The 22362-nt window shown below is 39.4% G+C and overlaps 6 protein-coding genes across 9 annotated transcripts in view; 3 read left to right on the forward strand and 3 right to left on the reverse strand.

Moving 5' to 3' along the window:
- LOC107269818 (EH domain-binding protein 1) overlaps positions 1 to 6873 on the forward strand; it is a 25199-nt gene extending 18326 nt beyond the window's left edge. Inside the window, exon 18 of the mRNA XM_025087235.1 lies at positions 6752 to 6873. The gene's annotated coding sequence lies outside the window, so the exon portion shown is untranslated. The remainder of the gene's footprint in view (positions 1 to 6751) is intronic.
- Positions 1 to 14610, reverse strand: part of LOC107269817 (unconventional myosin-Ie) — a 21345-nt gene extending 6735 nt beyond the window's left edge. The window contains exons 1-10 of one of the 2 annotated variants that reach the window (XM_015744084.2): positions 14158 to 14610; positions 11123 to 11248; positions 10708 to 10797; positions 10535 to 10629; positions 10291 to 10468; positions 9780 to 9942; positions 9581 to 9688; positions 9377 to 9505; positions 9028 to 9224; positions 8747 to 8914 (exon numbers count right to left, since the gene is read on the reverse strand). In XM_015744084.2, coding sequence (XP_015599570.1) covers positions 8747 to 8914; positions 9028 to 9224; positions 9377 to 9505; positions 9581 to 9688; positions 9780 to 9942; positions 10291 to 10468; positions 10535 to 10629; positions 10708 to 10797; positions 11123 to 11248; positions 14158 to 14160 — 1257 coding nt within the window. In that variant the 5' untranslated portion in view covers positions 14161 to 14610. Of the gene's footprint in view, positions 1 to 8746; positions 8915 to 9027; positions 9225 to 9376; positions 9506 to 9580; positions 9689 to 9779; positions 9943 to 10290; positions 10469 to 10534; positions 10630 to 10707; positions 10798 to 11122; positions 11249 to 13527; positions 13615 to 14157 lie in introns of those variants that run through there. The other variant, XM_015744083.1, reaches the window with a different exon arrangement.
- Positions 14611 to 15677: 1067 nt separating this feature from the next.
- On the forward strand, positions 15678 to 17461 carry LOC112494662 (adenylyltransferase and sulfurtransferase MOCS3). The gene is made up of 5 exons (XM_025087274.1): positions 15678 to 15918; positions 15994 to 16207; positions 16291 to 16589; positions 16667 to 17134; positions 17203 to 17461. Exons 1-5 carry the CDS (start codon positions 15744 to 15746, stop codon positions 17352 to 17354), a joined length of 1308 nt encoding a protein of 435 aa, XP_024943042.1. The 5' UTR covers positions 15678 to 15743; the 3' UTR covers positions 17355 to 17461.
- LOC107269847 (probable galactose-1-phosphate uridylyltransferase) lies at positions 17126 to 19772 on the reverse strand. Of its 3 annotated transcripts, XM_015744177.2 has the most exons (6): positions 18884 to 19772; positions 18644 to 18813; positions 18375 to 18580; positions 18076 to 18304; positions 17791 to 18007; positions 17126 to 17727 (listed from the first exon to the last, which is right to left on the reverse strand). In XM_015744177.2, the coding sequence occupies exons 1-6, from the start codon at positions 18954 to 18956 to the stop codon at positions 17495 to 17497; spliced, it is 1128 nt and encodes a 375-aa protein (XP_015599663.1). In that variant the 5' UTR covers positions 18957 to 19772; the 3' UTR covers positions 17126 to 17494. The 3 variants fall into 3 exon arrangements, with proteins under 3 accessions (XP_015599663.1, XP_015599662.1, XP_015599664.1); XM_015744176.2 differs by having other exon boundaries at positions 17126 to 18007; XM_015744178.2 differs by lacking the exon at positions 18884 to 19772 and having other exon boundaries at positions 17126 to 18007; positions 18375 to 18563; positions 18644 to 18783.
- A 137-nt stretch (positions 19773 to 19909) lies between these two features.
- Positions 19910 to 21307, forward strand: LOC107269846 (proteasome subunit alpha type-6). Its single transcript, XM_025087275.1, has 5 exons — positions 19910 to 20069; positions 20244 to 20338; positions 20451 to 20532; positions 20596 to 21025; positions 21109 to 21307. The coding sequence occupies exons 1-5, from the start codon at positions 19994 to 19996 to the stop codon at positions 21164 to 21166; spliced, it is 741 nt and encodes a 246-aa protein (XP_024943043.1). The 5' UTR covers positions 19910 to 19993; the 3' UTR covers positions 21167 to 21307.
- On the reverse strand, positions 21260 to 22214 carry LOC107269848 (probable small nuclear ribonucleoprotein Sm D2). The gene is made up of 3 exons (XM_015744179.2): positions 22005 to 22214; positions 21653 to 21905; positions 21260 to 21482 (listed from the first exon to the last, which is right to left on the reverse strand). Coding segments are annotated over exons 1-3 (360 nt in total). The 5' UTR covers positions 22007 to 22214; the 3' UTR covers positions 21260 to 21377.
- Between the last annotated feature and the right edge of the window lie 148 nt (positions 22215 to 22362).

The following is a 22362-nucleotide window of genomic DNA, read 5'->3' on the forward strand; positions in this document are numbered from 1 at the left end:
CCCCCCCCTCCCCCCCCGCGCCCTCCTACCCGAGTGAAATTTCCGCAGCTTCGTCCAAGGCGACCACTGCCACGCTCTAACGAGTCTTCGTTTATGCTCGCCTAACGCGAACCCGTTATCTTGGGACAATTAACTGCACGGCCAACGGGCTGAGCCGCCGTTGCTCCGAATATACGTAAATTTAAATGACGCCTAAGGTACCCGACAACACAAGATACAAAGAAAGAAGCAGAGTGAGAGACAGACTCCAAGTTGCACGCGGGGCAATTAGAGTATAGAGGACAGACCGTAGGAAATTTATGTATGGGAAGAGAAGGAGACAAACGTTGTCTCGCAATTCCGTCGACCGAAGATTTAGAGATAAGAAAATATTCTAGGTTAATGGTGACTCGGCCGGATGAAGTTTAACTAGTTATTCCATCCTTTTTTTATCCACTTTGTACTTCGTTCCCGCGACTCTGCGTAACTGTCTACTTGTACCGGAAGCCATTCAAAGCCACCCGTCTAACTATTCTATTCGTAGTTCTGTTCTTTCTACTTGCTCCAATTCCTACGCCACTTCGTAAATATATATATATATATATATATATATATACGCTGTACCGATCGTTCCTCGGATCATTCTTTTTTCAGAATAATAATTCCTAAGGTTCATTACTTGTTACACTTCGCTCTTACTAATTGCCGATCGTTTACGATGAAATTCTCATAAATTTTCGAAAGCAAAATTTCGTCCAGAGATTAAGAATTTGCCTCAGACAAATCTGCTCCATTATCTACTTCGAGGCATTACCTCTACGCCATTTTACTGGCACTCAAGTGCCCTGCTACGCTATCGCGATACTGCCTCCTGTTTACTACCACTTTGCTGTAACAAATCGTCGTCTAGAAATCCACAGCAGAAGCAGAAACCACAAATGACGTATATAATATATATGTATATATATATATATATACGTACTCGCTTGCAGATAACAAGACAATTAACGGAAATTTTCGAAAGATTTAATCGAGACCGCAGTTCATTTCCGGAATTCCGGTATGAGTTCGCATGCATGATTCCTAAAAGCATTGAACGTCCCAGCTGATTTAACGGATGAGCGAATCCATTAACAAAACGGCATACAGGCGGAGTCACCGCGTAAACACCGTAGTCCATCGGTGCCCGATTGTTGCTAGCCCGATTATTTTCTGGGAACGAAATCAGATAGCATGGAGGCGAATGCAATTCTTTTATCGTGCAGAGAAATGCGTGCGATGCGATTTCTGTTACGAAGAATTTTTCATATTTTTATCATACTTTTTGTCTTCCTTTTAGAAATTTTCACTTCCTTTTTAATAGATGGGAATTCCATTCTCTCAGGCACTCGTGAGGAAATCTTGACACCCTACTTCGTCGGCATACCTTGAAAAGTATGGTACGAGATATATACATATAGATATGCTGACAAGGTAATGTATTGTCAATAGAAATTTGAGCTCCGACCAAATAGAAGACGCGCATGCGCAACAAGACGTAAGGGCACGTTCCGTGCAAAAACGTGACTCACGTATAGCTAATTGTCAAAGGGAAAATAGAGAAGCGTTTTGAATATCAATCGTCCACGCATAAAGATACAGAGTGGCTATAGCATTCCATTCGACGAGCAATCAAAACGCCCAATGAAAAGCTTTCCTCGGGAATGAGTTTGCTCGAGTGACGAGTCGACAGACTGGTCGGAGACGACAATTATTTCAGACTTGCGCCAGGCATGCTCAAGTTTACCGTTTTTATTATATATATATATATATTTTCTTCACGCGACCATACCAGTAGTCCCCGTAAAGTTCAGTGAGACGGATGTGTACTTGCGACAATTAAGCTGCAGCCCGCATAATAACTGTGCCAGCAAGTAAGAGAATAGCCGCCTAAGGAAGCGACGTTCTCGCACCTCCAGGTCACGTGGACGAGGGAAACCGTAACGCGTGGTTTGATATAAAAATTATTTTTAAAAAATATGACGTCACGTGCTTTAACGAAGTCACGGCAAATTTGAGGATTTCTTTAGTCGGACAGGATTCCAATGGCAAAAAGGCAGGACGGCAACTTTCCCAATTCTTTGTCGGAAAGAGAAATTTTTCTTCCCTGGCCTATCGGATCTACAGAAACAGACTTTATAACGGCGAGATAAAGGACGAGGAGAAGATAATTAAAAGAAAAAAAAAAAATGAAAAAGAAACAAGAAAGGAAACTGGACTGTAACGAAAGAGATAATTATTTGTTAAAGGTTGTCCAACTTGATGGAGAATATATGGAGCGTTTAGAAAGTCCATCGCGTATCCTACGCTGCTATCACTTTCTTCGTGAAGTAACGTCCTTTAATAACGCACGTTACGTTCTTACGTGACATCAATGCAAATCATTCATATTTCTACTACATGCTATATACGTAGTACATGCATGCGTCCCAGTTATCGCATGCCGGCAGAACGACGAGATCAATTGTAAGTAATAAGACAGAGAAAAATTTAAATAAATTATATTCAGCCAAATAATAATTTCAGAGCAGCAGCTTGGATATTCGTCATTGGACCCAATGCACGTTCTTATAACCTAAAGCGGAAGTGCATTGTTCATCGAAGGATCTTCTCCCGAAGGATCCTCACGCAGGTTCCGTCTGATACGCAATACGTGGAGTTTCGTTATGTCAAGGATAATAAACTGAGTAATAAAAAAAAAAGGAAGGTATAAAAATCAGCGATGAAGGGTAGATAAAAAATTGAGCAATTAGAAGAAAAATCCTTAAGAGAGGGATCGCGATCGGAGCGCACGCTTATGGTCGGCCAGAGAGTCGGTGGTGGGAGGGAGAGGCAGGGAGAGGCAAGGAGAGAGAGAAAGAAAGAGATACCCACCACTACTACTTGACTTTGGCATTACGCTACCTTCACTCATTCGGCAGCTGCTGTGCTGCACACACGAGAGCTTTCGGTCGTAGGCTCCTTCTGCCTTTACGCACTGCCGCTTACTTGGTGCAATCGCTGTTAACTTTGAATTTCTATATCTCACCTGAATTACGTATTTCGTGAATATCGCGAGGGAGCTGTTCGCTCGATGACAAGAGGGAAACGTGCGTCGCGGTAAAATTGCATGGATTAACGCGAAGGCGCATATGGATTTAAAGGAAGGAGGCAAAGTACGAACGGAATTGGTGTGTCAATTGAAAATTGTCAATCTGGTCCTGGAAACGGAAGTACGGTGAAAATAGCAGCGTGAATGACAACGGGATGGAATCTTTGAAGAAGAGGTACGTAGAGACGCTGGTTGCGGTAGTTACTTAGAAAAAGAGAAAAATCTTTGAGCAGATAAGATAAGATTATACAAAAATAAATGGAACATCAGCATCCTCATGTTGGTATTGGCCGACAGATTTCCCGCTTTTCGCTCGGATCGGCTGCTGTTTACTCGCGCGCTTTTCGTTCCACGAAAGTTTCGCAGGCTAAGGTAATGCCGGATAAAGATTATTCACAGACACTGTGTACTCTCCTTAAAAGTACGAGTGCGCGTTATTGTGCAGGCGTGCGTACCGATATTGCTGCATACCGGCTGACGGCCGAGTGTCACAAGCAATCGTATTGCCGGACTTACGAAATTGCTGTTTCCTCGATTCGCACTTAAAAATTGCGCAATGTCTTCCGCACTGATTTACAAATCTCACGGAACTCATGGAAAGCTCACCTACTTGCACTGCTGACCTGTCAACTCGTGATATTAAGAAAAAATAACTCAAGGGCTTTGCACTTAGGCAAACTAACTGTGGTACGTATACTGAAAGTACATAGAAAAGCTGATGCCTAAAATAGTGAAAAAATGAAAATAATTTTTGATCGGTACTATACTTCCTCTAAATACGCGACAACATTGTCTTTTTCATAACACGAAACGTAGTTCGAGAAGAAAAAAAAGGGATATTGACACATGTCCCCTCGGGATACTGGGGCGTGCGTGTTGCATAGGTGACTTCTTATCGATTCTAATATCAAGCGATCCAAACTGGCCGGCGCGTGTGTCGGTGTAAAAGGAACAAGTGGTCCTTGCCGGTTCGGCAAAATGTACGCTGCTGTACACGACTCCAACTCACGGTCGAAACCGGGACTCCTCGTATTCTATAGTCAGTAGACAGTCCTATTCTGGTTATAAGTAACGTATACAATAATTACGCAAGATCAGCGAGAGAGCAAACACGTGGAAGAGCGATCTGCTAACAATGAGAGAGAGTGAGATAAGAAGAGAGGTGAAACCACAGGCTGATCTGTAACAGAGGAGGGATCTGTAACTTGGGCCTTGACCACTCTCACTTTCATACAAGAGACTCGGCTCGGTCTTTGCATGCAGCTTCGTTATTTCGTGCAAAATCAAAACGCGGAGTAGACACAAAAGAGGAAGTTCGCCACGTTCAACGGTACATGTGTAACGTTCTATTGACAGATTTCTATTGGTTATCGAATATCGATCACGTTCGACAAAATGACTTTCTCAAGCCGCTTATCGATACGGAAAGCGAAACTAGTGGGACGTTATTGAATTCTCGTTCTAGACTAGATTGCGGACGATAGTCGTTCCTCTTTGGGAATTTTGAAAAATTCCATAAGACGCCAGATGCGAATCTTACCAGCTCGTTGAATTCCACGAATCTTTGTCCGAAGACGATTAAAATGATTTGCAAATAATTTGCTGTATATCCTATCGTCAATTGAGAGGGCGGCAAAATAATAGAAACTGAGTGCGAAATCGGATCGAGAGGATTTGGCGGTTCGTAAGTAACGTCCATTCGTCGGATGCTCTACGATCCATCGATTTATTTTGGTGGGAGGATCGACTAAAGGACAGCGAGAAACGTACGACTAACCTAACCTATAAATTAGATTTTAATCCAGATACGTAGCCTTCGCTTCGAATGACTTCACCCCGTAAATCCCATCGGAACCTCCGGTTATCACTCCCCTCTATTTATCAGTATCATTTACGCCAGAAGATCGTCCACCAATCCCAATCTCCTCCACCCATCACGAAACAGTGCAATCTCTACAATATTTTCCTCGAAATCGAGCTAATCCTAGGAAACCACAATTTTCATTATAAATCCAACCACAAAGATTCTTCGTCCTTTTTGTATACCTTTCACGGAAATTAAACCAGCTTCCTACGGAATCGACGGAGGTCGTAAGCGTCGTCGGGCAACAGGAAGCGTCGTGACTGTTGCCGATTCTTTTAATTTCGAGACGTCGTCGTTAGACTCGATTCCCCACATTTTCCTACAAGCCCGATCCCTCTACCGATAATCATGCGAATTACAGAAAAGTTCCCTTGCAATTACCGACCAAGTAAGGAAGTCTAGGAAAGTGAACTTCGCCGATTTCCTCAACCGGTCTTTTTATTCGAGTGCCTCCGTGCCGGAGGAAACCGATAGAGTTCGAGATAGCAGGCTTAACCGATTGCCCAATGGACCCACCGATCCCCTGCGAACGGAAGGATCAGGATTGTCATCGGTGATCGATCTCTTGAAATCGGCCAAGTGACGTTAAAGTCGAGTCAACGAGAGTCGTGCCGTGCACTAGGTTAAATCGGGAGTTCGGTAGTTCGTGAGTGAAGGGACCGATCAATGATCAGGGAATAAAGAGGGAAAATAAAATAGCCCGATGGCCATGCCAAAGAGAAGGTATGAACGTGCACGCGATTCTGGCTCTTAGGTAGACGCAAACGTTCACCGGCTGTGATACCAATGCACTTGCACTCTTTAAGAAAACCTGTTTACCAGTTGCACCGGAGAACCTATACATAGAGCTAGACCAACCACACCCACGACAGAGATCTGACTAATCATTGAACTTTTGATAAATTCACCATTTAAAAGCAAACAAAGACAAACAAGACCCTTCGCTCTCCCGTTGTACACGGGACAAATCCCGAGAAATCACCGAGTCACGCCGATTTTCTAGCGGGAGGACGAAAACCTGTTGCACGAACCTTTTCGTCCGATCGATCATTCTCTACAGTAATGTATTTCTGATGTATTAGGATGAACGGTGATCAGTGAAATGTGCTCGGACTCCGCGTGAGAACGCGTCAGGCGCGTATAAGGACAAGTATGGCTGATCGATTGGCGAATCAGTACAAAGTACGGGAATCGGTCAATGTTTTCTCCCTCGAAAACCGGTCGCCTCGCGATATCCCATTACGTAAAGCAGCTTTAACTATCAAATGTCAGGAACGAATCCGATTTCCTGGAGAACCACAGAGGATCGATTTGCCGACAGGAGCTACAGATTATACGTAAGAAAAAAAAAAAAAAAGACTGGGGAGCCAATCCGTTAAATCGACGACAAAACGATTCCGGATCGGTATTTAATTATCGACTTTGATTAGCGCGCGGACACGCGTCCCATATTACGTAAGAAAATAAGAGAAATTGTAGCGTTTTGTTGCGCCGCTGCTTTTGCTCATTCTCTTTCTTTCTTCCGTTCTCTCTCTCTCTCTCTCTCTCTCTCTCTCTCTCTCTCTCTCTCTCTCTCTCTCACACCTGTGCACTCGAACTTTCACTGACTTTAATAACGTGTTATTTCGTTAGCACGTAAGGCCACCTATACTTCTCGCTCTAGATGCCATGACGCTTGATTCGGAGTGAACAATTTTCTAATAATTATATGATATCTCATAAAAAATTTCGATTTCTACAATTATTACAGCTCTCGCTAATAATCGTCCTTCTTACAGGATGTCGTGGAACATCAGGGGATGGATATTATTGGCCACTCTGGAGATGAGCCTCTCGGCGATGGTCCTGCCGAGGCCTCCGTCCTCGCCGAATCATATCCAGGACGTGGAGAAGATCGTCGACAGGAAGCTCTACAATGAGAAAGCACTTCACGGACAGAGTACAAACGTCGAGAAGCCAAATACGGATAACTATCGACTCCTGGAGATCGAGCTGCACGGGGCTGACGTCGATGCGTTCAATCTGAATAACATACTCCAGGCGATTATAAGGAACGACGCCAACGTGACCCTGGACCCTAAGGAGACGCGGCCCCGTCTTCGTCCTAGGCCCTTTAAAAGCTCCGAGGACAAGAGGACCCTTCTGGCCTCCACGAGGATTCAGGACCTCGACGAGAAGCTCTACTATCTCAAGAGCGGACGACCAAAGGTCTACGTGAACCTGAGAGGCAAGACAGAAAAAGTCGACAAGGATTTTACATCCAACGCACAGTACTATCCTGGCGAGACACTGACGTCATCATTCGAGAAACAGACGGACAAGGGATACCCGATTAAGGATCATCGTCCTAAAAAATTCTACTCGACCACCGACTCCATTACGACGGATCGTGAGAATTTTCTGCAAACCGCCAGGAATTATCAAGCGAGTCGACCTGATTCGAATACCAAGAGCTATGGCTCTTCGTTAAGCGATATGGACGATCCGTCGACCACGGAAAATTCCATGGTAACGTCGAGCGAGTTGCCCAAACAAATTCCAGCGCCACCTAGCAGAAATCCCCGGCAGGCTGCTATGGCGCAAACTACCCCAGTGCAGAAGTACATGTCCCACAGAACTGACATTCTGCCGGGTTACGGATACGCAGACGTATGAGAACGATTGCGGTTTCGTTATTCTTGTAGAAAAAGGAGGAATGGAAAAATAAAGAAGAAAAAGAAGCCTGACAAGAGAACCGGTCAGTATCTCTTTTCGATGATTCACGGAAGTGTCTCGTGTTTCGTGGCGCGCATGCGCAGACTGGTTAACTCGGCACGGGACAATGTACAAAGCGCGCACGGAAAACCGCAACAGTGTGAAAAGATTCAACATTCCCGCTCGTAATGTCGATAAGACAAATAAGGGCGATATCATTTTGATTGCTGACGTAACGCGTCAGTATGATTCGCATAGAGACGAGCAAAGATAAAAGTTTATGAGTCACTCGAGTACACCTAATGTTACGTTATCGGGGACGGTTTTAAAATCTGTCTTATTTACACTTAACATTCGTTAATGAGGTTATGAGTATTCGAAAAGGTCACGTAACCTGTCTATTGATATTGAATTGAGCATATAGACCCGTTAACGAGTCATTTATAATCAGACTTTCTGTTAAACCTCATTAAGAGGCGACACGCAATCAGGCGACAGTCTGACTCACGTTCCATCATTCTGTAGAATGGTAACGAGATTCTACTATACCGTTAACGATATTTCCACAATGAGCGACTGATCTTCGTCTGATCGACAATCGCGGCAACGTAGTTTCCTGTATAATAATTTTTGCTGTGATTTGTATTTAGGAAATTTTGACAACACCATTCTCAGACTGTCAAGTATGTATGGGGATGAGACAGCCCGCGCTTGTAACGATAGCCCGATGCAATTATTTATATATAATATATGTTGCACTATGATATTAAAAATGGAGAATATTATTGAATTATGTAACCAACTACTCCTGAGAATCAATTATTGTGCAGATATCCATGCACAGTGTGTGTACTATGTATACTGGTATCCAGGATTCCAATCCAACTTCATAGATACTATTACACATTCCGGATACACATATGTATACGCTATGAGATACCATTAGACATACCAATAATCAATTAGTTGATACGTAGCCTTCTCTTTTCGTGGAAAGTTAGTCATAGTTTTTTTCAAAGTTCTTATCGTGCAGATTAAGGCTTGTGTCAAGCATTGTAATCGACAGTGGATATTCTTACCTGTTCAGCCTTGAGAGTAAGTTCAATAAAGATTTGCTGGAGCTTCTCATTTACAAAATTTATACAAAATTGCTCGAATCCATTTCTTTCAAAAATTTCGAATCCGTATATATCCAGGATTCCGATGTCGAATTCATTGCCGGTGGTCTCCATTGCCGCATTTACTCTCTGAGAAATAAAATTACGAAATTCTATAGTGAAAAGTATCGTAATACCTAAGTGTCGAATACTTTGAAATGTAAAGCTGTCTTAAGGTCTTTCTTCAAAATAACAATACCTACCTTCACTAAATAATCAAAGAGCCTGGTGTACACATCCTTGGCTAATGCATCTCTTGTGTAAAGTGACTGCTCGACGTTTAAAGTAACGTCAAGTTTCTCTGATTGGCTGCCCCATTTCGATTCAAATTGTCTCGAGATCAATTTGTGAGATAATTGCTCGGCGGATATCTCAAGAAGGTAAGCAGGAAACTCAAGGACTGAAACATAGCAAGATTTATATTCACGTATTTCTGAACGCAGGTATCTCGAGATATCGCATCCAACTATCGATTTAAACGATAGCTGTTTCAGGGAGACAACGAAATGACTTTGCCAGATGGTTCACGAATATATGCCACTGACTACTCACACTGCCCATCAGCGACCTGGGAGTAATTTCCGTTTTCCATAAATTGAATGTTTCCGATATGTAATATCCCTGCTACTAGCTTCAATATATCTGTCACTTCTGCGTCCCCGATACCCATCACGCTCAGGGCTAAAAGCACGCAAACGATAACATTAAACAGTCATCGTGGATAATAAATCTCTCCCTTAAGGATCTATTATTAACCTTTCAAGGTTTCTTGAAAGTCCCGTGCATCATTGGTTCCATCGACTTTGTGATTTCCGCCATAACTCAAATAGTGATAATAGTCGAGATCAGTCAATCCGAAATCCGCTAAAATCCAAAATATATATAACGCCTTACTATCTGACATTTTAAAACTGTTTTAAATAATTACGAATCACAATAACTTCTATACACTCACATTTCATTTGTTGATTAGCGCCTGTGGCGAGTTGATAAAATATATGAAAATTTCTCTCGCCAGAATTGTGTGACGTCACGCGTGACTTCTCGAGCAGAAAATTCGATACTTTCCCACCACTGGGTTGGCCACCCAATGAAAATTGCATTTCCACGTACTTTCCCTGAAAAATAAAAGTTGGATTATTCATTTCTCAAAATATTCCTAATTAATTCTTCAGTCGAAGTAATCAGTCAATTGTGCAACAGCTGTACGATACACTATATAAATAGAAAAGTTTCCGCCATTAAAGAATTGTGGCATGCATGGCGTAACACAAGTCATATGCAAATGGCTCCCGTAACCCGCGTTTTATATGGCCCAGTTAAAGAAAAGGAGTCTCTACCTATACAGCCGGTTTCAAATTGAACCGACCAAGAGAACTTTTGGTCAACCTGTTCTTTCTAGGACGTTCCAGATACCAAAATGAAATCTGTGTCGTCGCATTCATACGATCCGGCTAATCACTTACGAATCGACTGCTGTTGTTGTTCCGCATGGTTTTTGCATTTCCAAAAGCTTCCAGCAGTGGATTCGATTCCAAAATTACGTCCTTCACTCTCTGCACTCTGTCCCCACCGCCACTCACTCTCGCCACATATGACATTATGTACTTGGCTGCCACAGTCTTCCCAGCTCCGGATTCACCGCTGTTAATAATCAACGATACTCAGCATTTCCACGTCATATGCTTAAACAACTATCCCTCTATTTACCTAATGATCACGCACTGACTTTCGCTGTCAATCAGCATATTCCTGTACATTTCATCTGCCAGCCCGTAGACATGGGGCGGATTCTCGTATGGTGCCTGTAAAACAAATTATCATTTAATCCTATTATCATAAATAAAATATAATACGTATAATAAAATGCATTATAAACTTACGGCTCCTTGATATATTTCTATTTCTTTTTCACCGAAATATGACATCTGCTTGAAAGGATTGATCGATACCAAAACAGGTCCGATACATGTCTTAAGAACGGTTGAGGAAAATATATGAAAGGTTAATTTTTTTGACTCGATCGAGAAAATAAAAATCAGGATAGAAAGTAGAGAGCGTAATGTAACTCCGTTATGACGGCTTGAGTCAACCATGATAATAGCATCCAGGACATATATCATGTCCTGTATAATAGCATATCCCATCATTAAAACTGGGCTTGGCTGCCTTTAATGTACGGCAGGAAATTTGATAAACGATCCATCAGCATTTTGGTTCAGGTTTCAAATTTAGGCCAATCAAGCTTCAGCTCGATGAGGGAATCGATACGTGATTTGATTTATTAGCAAAGGATACGAATATGTAATCGTCCATATATCGTTTTCGAAGATTTTCAATAATGGCTTCCTCGGTGACCTTCGGTAGTAACACCATGTCGTCCACTCCGGAAACCTTGACATTTTGACTCTGCCAATGATAAACCTGCAAATTACAGAAACAATGTTCGTCAATCCCAATATTTTTAAATAATATTTAGCATTAACACTGCTGCCCTGCTCTGCTCTATTATTCTACTATTATCATTATATTCTAACGTAGTCACTCGACGGCACGGCCGGTAATCCAATTACAATTTTATGGTGCCGCTCTAAGGCGTCACGAACCTCGGAGAAGCCGGTTGACTTCGACATTTTCTAAATACAGAGGTTGACCATCCTCCAAGTATTATACACTCGAATAACATTTATTTCCGTCGGATCCATATATCCGAATTCGAATGAAAATTACTTAAGATCATGTTTTATAAATTACGTATCTTCAATTTAAGGTGTATATAGTACACAGGTAAAAGAAAATAGGTGTACAAATGGATGCCAGGTATAAATTTTTTTTTGCTATTGTACATAATTATTTCGCAGCTCGACTTCCGGTTTGTGAGATTTAATTTCGGTGTATCAACAAGCGTTACCGGATGTCTGGTTCATGCGAATGCAGCAAAGTGTAAAATTGCGTGAATTAGTAGAGATGTTTTTATTTCGCAATTTTTTTTTTTAAAGGGGCAGGAGGGAGAGATACCTCTATCAAAAACTTTTTTCCGATTACCACATAGCGATTTGAAGAAGAAAAGAAAAAGAGGCAAGATGCAGAGAGAAAAGAGGAGAAATCGCGCGCAAGACCGGAGAATCGAACGCTAAACGTGGTTCCACACTTCCGGTGCGGTACGATGAAACTGTCTGTTCGTTAACCGCAGTTCCGCTGCCAGCTGCAAATACGATTCTCTCTTCTCGTCATGGAATTATCTCTTGCTCAAGTTATATTACGTAGAGTAACAACTGGCTCCGTTTTGCCAACGGATAAACGGGGTTTTAAAAAACGCACAGATAAAGTTTTATCGAAGAACAAAAGTGACGTCTTTTGTGTAAATAGAAAAAATATGTGAAAAGTGTTTGAAATATTTATGGTCGTTAGAAACTCGTTCGAACGGTGTCGATTAACAGTCTCGTGACATTCATTAGTTCAACACGCAATTAGCTAATTGGTGTATTATCACTAATCAACAGTTATTTAATCTGAAGCATCAAAGACGCTTCTAAATTTCTGGAATGATGCCAGTTGATTTCTTTTTATCAATTATTATGGGCATGTGACTTATTCGAGTTATCGGTATCAAAAAAATCTTATCGTTCAATTTCGTTATCTTTGTATACAGTAAGCCAAGCTGCGAATTAACGCAGACGTATAACACAAAAGGAAAATAAAAAAGTATATCTTGTGTATTTAACATTGCGCAGTTCTCCCTTATAATCAGATTGGATGTCAAAAACAACTGAGCACAGCGAAATCTAACGAACACACGTCGCACTTTAATGATCCCTTAATTCGAGATACGTATGGGAATGTAAACTGCAGGAAGCGGTTAAAATCTAGAGGAGTTTCATTTTTCCAGAAGCTTCGTTCACTGCGAACACGCAAACTGCAAGCAACGCATCTCGCGACTGCATCGCATTTCTAAGAATGCATAGCACCGAATCCGGGAAGTGCATTGTATTCCAAGAGAATTCTACACTCTCATTGGGGTATAGTCTATTTCAAGAGACAGTTGTAATTTAATTCCCGGTTCACAGTTGGTGTTTTCACTCATTGGAATAAACAACTTTTCCTTCTTCTCTACCTACTCCGTGACAAATTTCCAAAGGCCTCTTCGCGAACGTGCCGACTGAGACGTTTGGTCGATAATGTTTCTAATAGATTAGCTATAAAGGAGCGTTAGTACTGCTCCTAAAGGACTGCTGAAGAATTCTTATCGGAAAACATCCAAATGATTTATTAGTACTGGAATCATCTTAATGTCACTATAAAAATTGACTATTCAACATTTAAGTGAATCTTTTTGTAACATATGAAGTTTTTAATTCTGCAATTAAATCCTTTTGCGGAAATTCTACTTTATTTCGACATATTAAGTATATGACGTATGATATGTAATTGCACGTACTATAATTAGACATATGATACATATGAGAAACGTCACGTCGGCAGGTTTCTCTGCTTTCTGTCCCTTTGAAAACTAGCTCACTGAACCTGATTAAACGGGTTCGCGAGCTGCGCTAACTTCGCCTCATTCCGTGTGGGATTGTTAGTCGTAATCCTATTTGTCGAATTAAAATGGAGACTGAGCAGAAATCACATTGACTACGATGGAAGTAACTGTTAGTAAGATCACCATTTGCATTGGAAATGAGAAACGCATCATCGACTACCTGAGAAATCTTAACGTTGGCTCGGGTACAGTGAGGATTCTTTGTCAATTTGACATTGGCTGTAGTCGTCATTCAATTCTCGTTAAGATCCGTTTCTCAATGACGACAAACGGTACAGTGAGTCATCACACGACTTTCCACATTATTGCTAGAATATATAGAATTCCTTGAAATTTCTTGTTGCAGTGTAACAGATTTCCGTATGAATTTATATGGCTGTGTGCTTGGTTGGAACGTCACAATGACCATTGTTCCAACACCAAACAGAATATTTACTTTTGGAATATCTCGTAATCTTAAATATTACTAAATGTTATATTTTGCTTCTATGCAATTCATATTTTTCTCACTCGCGTGCCACCAGTATCCGGTAGATGGAACTCTTGTAAAGTTTTCAAACGTCTTTGTAAGTTATGTCCTAATTGCGTTAATCAACGTAACACAAAGGTTAAATAGATATAATACACAAGTACAATAGTATACTATAATTCGATTAAACTTAATAAGATAGTGTCATCTGTTACTATAAGATATCAGTAAATATATTTAAACCGATCGAAGAATAGCCTCACAATTTCATCCAAAGCGCGTGACTAATTCGAAATTAAATATCATACCGGTTTCACTTACCATTTTATGCTAATTATCACTCGAGTATAACACGTTTAATAAATAATAATAAAGACCCTGAGAAGTCACTGAACACTGAAACACCAAATAGTTCCGTAATTATGTGCATTCGAGGCCATTTCACTGCACAAGTAACATGACTCTTCCTCACGAGGAAGTGACAACCGAGTTAACCGGATTAATTAAGTTTGTCAAAGGGTAAGGAGGATCGCACAATCGAAACGAAACACTAGAAACACTCGAGCAGATAAGAGATATTCAAGCATACGCCAAAGCGTAATAATAGCATCAGAAGGCACGAGACGGTAAGGAAAAATGATAGATGATGGTCAAGTGGAAAATCAAAACTAAGAAATAGAACGGATCTGCGCGAACAGCACTGTCAAAATTATTATTTCAAAGCGCGTGTCCGCACTCCTCAGTAGACTATCATGCACTAATATGAGTCAGCCGGTGGAACAGTCAGCAGAGATGAGTAGGGAGATTGCCAGTGGGCCGATTTTCTTGTAACCAATTTGATTTAGGCGTCGACGCGCCACCTGAGCGGAGCGCCGTCGAACTATACTCACATCGACATATGAGCCGCTCAGTGCACACATCGATTAACTCCACTTTTTGAAAAATCTTAAATTTAAGTGGCAAAGCACTTGGTATAGTCATAACTTTTTATATTTATAATAACTTTCCTGAATAATAAAGATTAGCACCATTAAACGGCACAATTTTTTTGGCCATTGAATAATAAGTAATTTACAATATACATTACTTCATCGCATTTCTCAACTTTTTGTTTGATGGAGTTAATCGATGTGTGCACTGAACGGCTCATATATAGAATGGACTACCCATAGGACATAGGAAAAATGGTCGGCTGAAAGAAAATGATAGCAAATGGTGGCGGCCAAGTCCTGTCTCTTTCTAATCAGTAGCTGTAGTACGAAAGTATAAACCCTAAATGCCACCTCATTTCCTCTTTATTTATTTGAACGATCACTTTTTTAAAGGATTTGCAGTAAGGATAGCATAGTCCATACTATATGTCGATGCATACCCACGTTTTTAATTGATCGAGTATATATAGATATATTACGCGTGATATTCGTGAGCTCCGTGCAGCTCCGTGAGACGCATGGATTTATACCGGGTGGCACTTTAAAACGTGTGTATTCTGGGGGTCGATTATGTAACTCAAATTCAGTGAAAATAGCGAGATTTTGACTTAGCTTAAATTTTATATTTTGAATAAATTTCGAAAGTGTCAAAGCACTACTAATAGCATAATAATAAAGAGCATATGATGACAAACGGTACAGTGAGTCATCGCACGACTTTCCACATTATTGCTAGAATATATAGAATTCCTTGAAATTTCTTGTTGCAGCGTAACAGATTTCCGTATGAATATACGGAAAATACGTCCTATGTCCTATATACGTCGTATTACAGATTACATGATTATCACGTAAAAGAAAATGTATATACGTTCGAACAATCACACGTGGGACTGGTTCAAGGCTCCTCCGTCCAGATGGCGCGCCCATAACGCGCTCTTGCTAAATCAACCGAAATAAACATAATTTAACATAATGGAGAAAGAATTAGTAAAGGAAATCGCTGAGTTACGGAAACTGTTGCATGAGAAGGAAAATAAACTTGCTGCGTTGCGTCGAGAAAAAGAAATTCTGCAAAGCTATGGACTAAGCAATAATGAAGTTTGTAAATACAGTCGGCAAATTCTTATTCCAGAGATTAATATTAAAGGTTAAAAGTTCATAATTCAAATAACTATTCAATTACGATTTGGGAAAACGATTTATGTAAAATATTTGTTTTTAGGTCAAGTAAAAATAAAAAATTCATCTGTCCTCATTGTCGGAGCAGGTGGACTTGGTTGTCCATCTGCATTATATTTAGCTGGTGCTGGAGTTGGTTGTATTGGAATTGTGGATTATGATGATGTAGAAGTTAATAACTTGCACAGGCAGTTGTTATTTACAGAAGATAATATTGGTACACCTAAAGTGGATGCTGCTGCAGAGTTTATAACTCGGTACACACAGATTGGTAACATAATACATAATACTAATTTGTATTTTGCAGAGTATATTCAATCCTAAATTTTCATGTGTCTAGGTTGAATAGAAATGTTAAAATAATTCCATACAAGCTTCAGCTGAGTAGCAGTAATGCTCTACAAGTAATTGAAAATTATGACATTGTCTTGGATTGCACTGATAACGTGGCTACAAGATATTTACTGAATGATGCCTGTGTGCTCAGTGGGAAACCTTTAGTATCTGGTTCTGCATTAAAATTTGAGGGACAGTTAACAGTATATAATTATAAAGGGCCTTGTTACAGATGTATATTTCCTACACCACCTGCACCTTATACAGTAACTAACTGTGGAGATGGTGGTGTTGTTGGTGCTGGTAAGTGTTAGTTTATGTCCTTGTTCATTTTTTAAAAATAAACGTAGTGATATAATTTCTTGTCTATTATTTTATAGCTGTTGGAACAATCGGACTTTTACAAGCTCTGGAAGCATTGAAGATTATACTAGAAATGCCTGGTGTACTTACAAGGCGTTTGTTACTCTTTGATGGCACAGAAACAACATTTAGAAACATAAAATTACGTCCAAAAAACCTAAATTGTGCCATTTGTGGAAATAATCGTACGATACATAAATTAATTGATTATGAACAGTTTTGTGGCGCCAAAGCAAATGATAAAAATCCTGATTTGAAGATATTGAGAGATGACGAAAGAGTCACCGTCGAGGATTATCATAAAATGTATAATTCACAACTAACTCCTCATATTCTAATCGACGTACGATCTCCCGAAGAATTCGAGATTTGTCAAATAAAAAATTCCATCAATGTACCGTTCACAGAAATTGAGAAAGACGGTTGTTTAGCATTAATTGAAGCAGAGGTAAACAAAAGACAACAAGAAGACGACATAGTTGAAGGTAATCTTTATGTTCCACCGTATCTACATTTAATTTCCTGAAAATCTAAAAGAGCAATTTTTTGACAGTGTTTGTTTTATGTCGCCGTGGAAACGATTCTCAGAACGCTGTGAAACGTTTGCAAAAGTACTTTGATAATCCTAACGTAAAAATAAGAGATATAGAAGGAGGTATCCATGCGTGGTCACGTAAATTTGATCCCCTCTTCCCAATATACTGATTACACGAATGAGAGATCAATTTGCGTTTTTTATATCCGATTATGTGAACTATCTTGCGGAACAAAGAAAAATTATTTTTATACAATAAACTTTGGCAAGAACTATACAGCTGCGGCGCACTATAACCACAACAATTCATCTATTTTTCTGGCGCTAAACTCGTCTCAGGGAATTTGTAATGTACGTTTGGTAAACCGCGTAATCTTTCTGCAGCTTGTTCAGGGGTCAAATCTCTTTGTGCTTGTGCCAGTAGTTCATAGCCAACCATATGCTTCTTCACTGATGCCGAACGTAACAAAGGAGGAAAGTAAATTCCATGAAAGGTCCAATAATTATAGTCCTTGCTCAGGCCAATCTCACCAGTTGGAGCACCTTTAATTAATACATGTTTATTCAACTGCAATCTGTAACTATTTGAATTGCAATATAGCTTACCATGCCAACCCATGGTATATGGAAAGGAACAGTGAAATAGATTATCATACAAAGTGCACAACCTCTTCATGATAATAGCTAAATTTTCTTGTTGACTTGCTGTTAAATCCTGCATTCTAATAACTTGTTTCTTTGGCAAAATCATAGTTTCATATGGCCACAATGCCCAAAAGGGTACTACCACAATCCAATCACTATTTTCAAGAACAAGACGTTCCTAGAATATTTCTGGCCTAATAATTGAAACAAATAATCAATGTATAGATACAGTAATGAAATCATTACCTTTTTTGTTATTTCCTTTTCCATGTAATCAATGAGTAATGGCTTGTTATGGCGTGAGTAAAATTCAGAAAGCAACTTGTCCTTTTTCCTAGGTTCATTAGGTAAATAAGAACTTGCCCAAATTTGACAATGTGGATGAGGATTGCTGCAGCCCATAAGTGCACCTCGATTTTCAAATATTTGAACCCAAGTCCACTTCTTTCCCAATTCAAGCATTTCGCGTATCCACCTTATAAAATATTTCAAATACAAATATACATTCGCCATTATTTGTTATACATTACACTTGCAATGCCTACTGCTTTATAACCTCCTTGATTTCCTCGACCTGCATAAGAGCTATAGTAACATTCGATTTTGGATGGAAACACAAAACTTTACATGTTCCTCTTGCATGATCCATTTGAAATAATTCATCTTCGGATTTTGGCGGACTAGGTACCGTATCTAGCAACGCGGGAAAGTCGTTCACGAACGAGTATGTTTTGCTGTAATTTGGTGTAATCTAAGGAAAGGCCACGTCTCTTAGAACGAGTAGGACGAGTTTAGCTAGTGTAACAATAACTACCTCTCCATTAGCTCTGACATTTCCAGGACATAGTGGATTATGCGGATCATAATCAGGAATTTCGTTTTCGTCGTTCACTTCTATTTGGCCAGCCCAGGGGCGTTTCATGCGATGTGGTGAGACCAAAACCCATTCGCCGCTTAAAGGATTATATCTAATATGTTGATGTTCTGTAATAAACAGCCTCAATCAAGGCGTCGGTTCATTGCTAGAAAATCTAATTACCACTTTAAATCTTACCGGTAGCATCGAAATTCGTTGCATCGTCAGAATCACCGTTTTCACTTTGCGATGCAGTATCAAGTTCCATCATTACCGATTAACTTTTTCCTTCGAATAAACACCTCCATAAATTATTATACAATTTATTTACTTTTTTTTCAGAGACATTATTTTCTCGAGAAATACTTTGTTTCGAAAAGTTTAATCTAATGAGCTGATTACACAATGTGTGATAAGCACTTATTTAATTGTACTTGCAATTCTTTCTAAAGAGCAATTGTGCTGACTTGACTGATATATTTCTTCAACTTTAATAATATTCTACGTTTCCCGTCACTCTGTAACTTGAAAGTTCTTATCTTCCTTTTACGATTTACCCTTGAATGGCAGCTTAATAACCGTTATTTAAAAGTGTACGGTTAAAGAATATATATAATTTGTTATGTAACATGACCTGCACTGGACCGGACTCCGTAATAATGATACCACCCGCTACGCTACCACGTTTTGGAAATAGTGCTACCCAGCGTAACGCACGTAGCATACGCTATCGCAACTCGTTGACGGGCCCCTGTAAAGCACATCATAGGTTTCGTACTAGTCACTGGTTCTCCCAGTAGCAGGATATCCAAATAGCACTATTGTCAAAACATATTTTACTTAATAAATAATATAAATATCGATTGTTTATAAATTGTGGAAAATAAAGAAAATCAAAACGGACTTCGAAAAAGTGGTTGACCATAAAAATAATAAAATTTTTAACGGTTTATATGAAACTGAAATCCTAACCGGCAGATCCCAATAGGTGTGTTCCAAAATGAGCCGAGATCTCTGAGAGAATCATTCTGTCTGAATGAAGTGTAAGTTTAGGGATGCGTTCTATGCGTGCTATCTAATGAAAAAGGGCAATTACAAAGCGAAATGATTCTTGCATATTCATTGACTTCTTATGTCGAATAAGAACATAACGATACTCGTAGTACTGGCAGTGAATTTTTGCCTATTTCCCATGCAGCCAGCAGTGGTCGCTGTGATCGGCTCAGGCCAACTAGAGATCACTAGTGATTGTCGCTCTGATTCTGTGTAGTTCTCTGTGGTTCGCTCCAGTACGCTCCACTTGCAATCATGTCGCGAGGCAGTAGCGCTGGTTTTGACAGGCATATTACTATCTTTTCGCCCGAAGGACGGCTTTATCAAGTCGGTAAGTTGTGAGAAACTATTTTATATTTATTCAAAAGATTTCATTAAGTTTTTAGTTATACCATTAGTATGGGGTATTGAATTATTCTTTGTTTTGTTATTCGCCGACCAATGACATGGCGTGATCTGCACTTTTGAAAGGATCCTGTGATATATTAATCTATTATTTTTATAGAATATGCATTTAAGGCTATCAATCAAGGAGGTCTTACGTCTGTTGCACTTAAGGGCGTCGACACCGCCGTTTTTGCCACACAGAAAAAAGTGCCTGTTAGTATAACTTATGTATTTAAAATTTATTTTTTTATATGTACTCGAAGAGTATTTGTATCAATGTTATCATTATTGTTCTTTTTTCTATAAATTATATACCTTGTTACAGGATAAACTTTTGGATGCTACTAGTATGACCCATGTTTTTCAACTAACTGAGCACATTGGATGTGTCATGACAGGAATGATTGGTAACGCCACGTAATACTTTTATATCATTTTGGAACTATTAATATATATTTTAATTGTTACAGCTGATAGCAAATCACAAGTTCAGCGTGCACGTTATGAAGCTGCAAATTTTCAGTACAAACATGGCTATGAAATACCTGTTGATACATTATGTAGACGTATTGCTGATATTAGTCAAGTTTACACGCAAAATGCAGATATGAGGCCACTTGGTTGTTCTATGATGCTCATTGCATATGATAAAGAAAATGGTCCTTGTGTTTACAAGACTGATCCAGCAGGTTATTACTGTGGCTACAGAGCTGTTTCTGTTGGTGCTAAGCAAACCGAAGCCAATTCATATCTTGAGAAGAAACTTAAGAAGAAGCAGAACTATGAACATGATGAAGCTATACAGTTAGCTATTACATGTTTGTCAACTGTATTGTCTGTGGATTTCAAACCTTCAGAAATTGAAGTTGGGGTGGTTACCAAGGATAATCCTAAATTTCGGTAAATCTTTCATCTATAAATCATTTGCATAACATATTGTAATGTTATGAGAATTTTAATATTAAAATGTGTTGATTTTACAGAGTTCTTAATGAACAAGAAATTGACAAACACCTAACTGCCATTGCTGAGAAGGATTGATTCTATTAATTGTAAGGCACATAATAAACAAATAAAATGTCATGTTTCAATCATTTCTTACAATTTATTAATCATATATTGCATATACAACGGGTAGATTGTAATGGAATTATAATAAATGTCGTGACTTATTTTAATGAATTTATTTTCAATTAGTCTCGTCTTATGCTTAAGTGGTCTTATTGAAAGTGAAAATGAAGGTGAACTTAAATTACTTCCCTACAGCTGTAGCTGATGGATTTCTTACCACCAAGATCACAGAATCTCCACGTAAAAACATTTTACTAATGAATCTATCCTTGTTTACTGGATTTGTCTGGAAAAGAAAGAATAAAATTCATGTTTTAATCTAAAATGTATAATAGAAATTATATATATCAGGTTATTTAGCCTAAAGACACTACTTGAACATGGTTTTACCATAAGACTCACAGGGGCTTGCTAACTTCGGGTAGTGTGTTTCTACTAAACTATATATATACCAACCTTTTTTCCTTTGCCAGTACGTGGCTGCTCTGTCCACATTTCTCTGACATTTTCCAAAACCATATTACAATGTCTATCAAAGGCTTTAACTCTGCCAAGCAGTTTCTTGTTGTTTCTGCAGTTTATTATAACCTGAGTATTATTTTTAACGGACTGAGTAAGAACAGACAGAGGACCTGTATTGAACTCCTCTTCCTCACGCTTCGCGAGTTCTTCCGGTGTCATTTCTGACTTGGGTTTTGTAAGTGAAGACCTAAAAGAAAGTTTTTTTGATATATCCAATTTGATACAAGAGGTTATGGCAGTCGGCATTTCTGGATTAACTAGACCAAAGTATATTAAAAACACTCACATTTTCTATTTTTTCCCTTACGTTATGGTGATTCACACAAAACTTTCTTGGAGCGTGGTTAACACTAAAAAAACGTTATACACGCAAGTAACTTTTGTTTTCGTGGACCTAAAAATTTTTGTAATTGATTCACGCGAAAATAGTGCGGGCAGGACACGCTCGGAAACAACGCTGCCAACTCCACCATAAGTCAGTCGTACGACTAAGAATTCAGACCGCTGACCAATCGTGTGTATGATTTAAAAAGAATAACCCAATGTGATTGGTTAATCCTTTTTTAAACGCGTGCGTGTAAACGTAGTTATTTTAATTATTATTTTGCTTTCAATTATTTTCTCCAAAATACCAATTGAGCATT

This window comes from Cephus cinctus, unplaced genomic scaffold (genome assembly GCF_000341935.2).
Source record: "Cephus cinctus unplaced genomic scaffold, Ccin1 Ccin1_scaffold0690, whole genome shotgun sequence".
NCBI lineage: Eukaryota > Metazoa > Arthropoda > Insecta > Hymenoptera > Cephidae > Cephus > Cephus cinctus.

What these genes read in the sequence shown, in the direction of transcription:
- LOC112494662 (XM_025087274.1), top strand. Translation starts at nt 15,744, where the DNA reads ATGGAGAAAGAATTAGTAAAGGAAATCGCTGAGTTACGGAAACTGTTG. An exon ending in GCTGCAGAGTTTATAACTCG is followed by an intron (nt 16,208 to 16,290) that starts GTACACACAGAT and finishes TCATGTGTCTAG; the next exon opens with GTTGAATAGAAATGTTAAAA. An exon ending in TGGTGGTGTTGTTGGTGCTG is followed by an intron (nt 16,590 to 16,666) that starts GTAAGTGTTAGT and finishes ATTATTTTATAG; the next exon opens with CTGTTGGAACAATCGGACTT.
- LOC107269847 (XM_015744176.2), bottom strand. Translation starts at nt 18,956, where the DNA reads ATGATGGAACTTGATACTGCATCGCAAAGTGAAAACGGTGATTCTGAC. An exon ending in AACGAATTTCGATGCTACCG is followed by an intron (nt 18,814 to 18,883) that starts GTAAGATTTAAA and finishes TGTTTATTACAG; the next exon opens with AACATCAACATATTAGATAT. An exon ending in ATGTCAGAGCTAATGGAGAG is followed by an intron (nt 18,581 to 18,643) that starts GTAGTTATTGTT and finishes GCCTTTCCTTAG; the next exon opens with ATTACACCAAATTACAGCAA.
- LOC107269846 (XM_025087275.1), top strand. Translation starts at nt 19,994, where the DNA reads ATGTCGCGAGGCAGTAGCGCTGGTTTTGACAGGCATATTACTATCTTT. An exon ending in CCACACAGAAAAAAGTGCCT is followed by an intron (nt 20,339 to 20,450) that starts GTTAGTATAACT and finishes ACCTTGTTACAG; the next exon opens with GATAAACTTTTGGATGCTAC. An exon ending in AAGGATAATCCTAAATTTCG is followed by an intron (nt 21,026 to 21,108) that starts GTAAATCTTTCA and finishes TTGATTTTACAG; the next exon opens with AGTTCTTAATGAACAAGAAA.
- LOC107269848 (XM_015744179.2), bottom strand. An exon ending in GTACTGGCAAAGGAAAAAAG is followed by an intron (nt 21,483 to 21,652) that starts GTTGGTATATAT and finishes TTTCTTTTCCAG; the next exon opens with ACAAATCCAGTAAACAAGGA.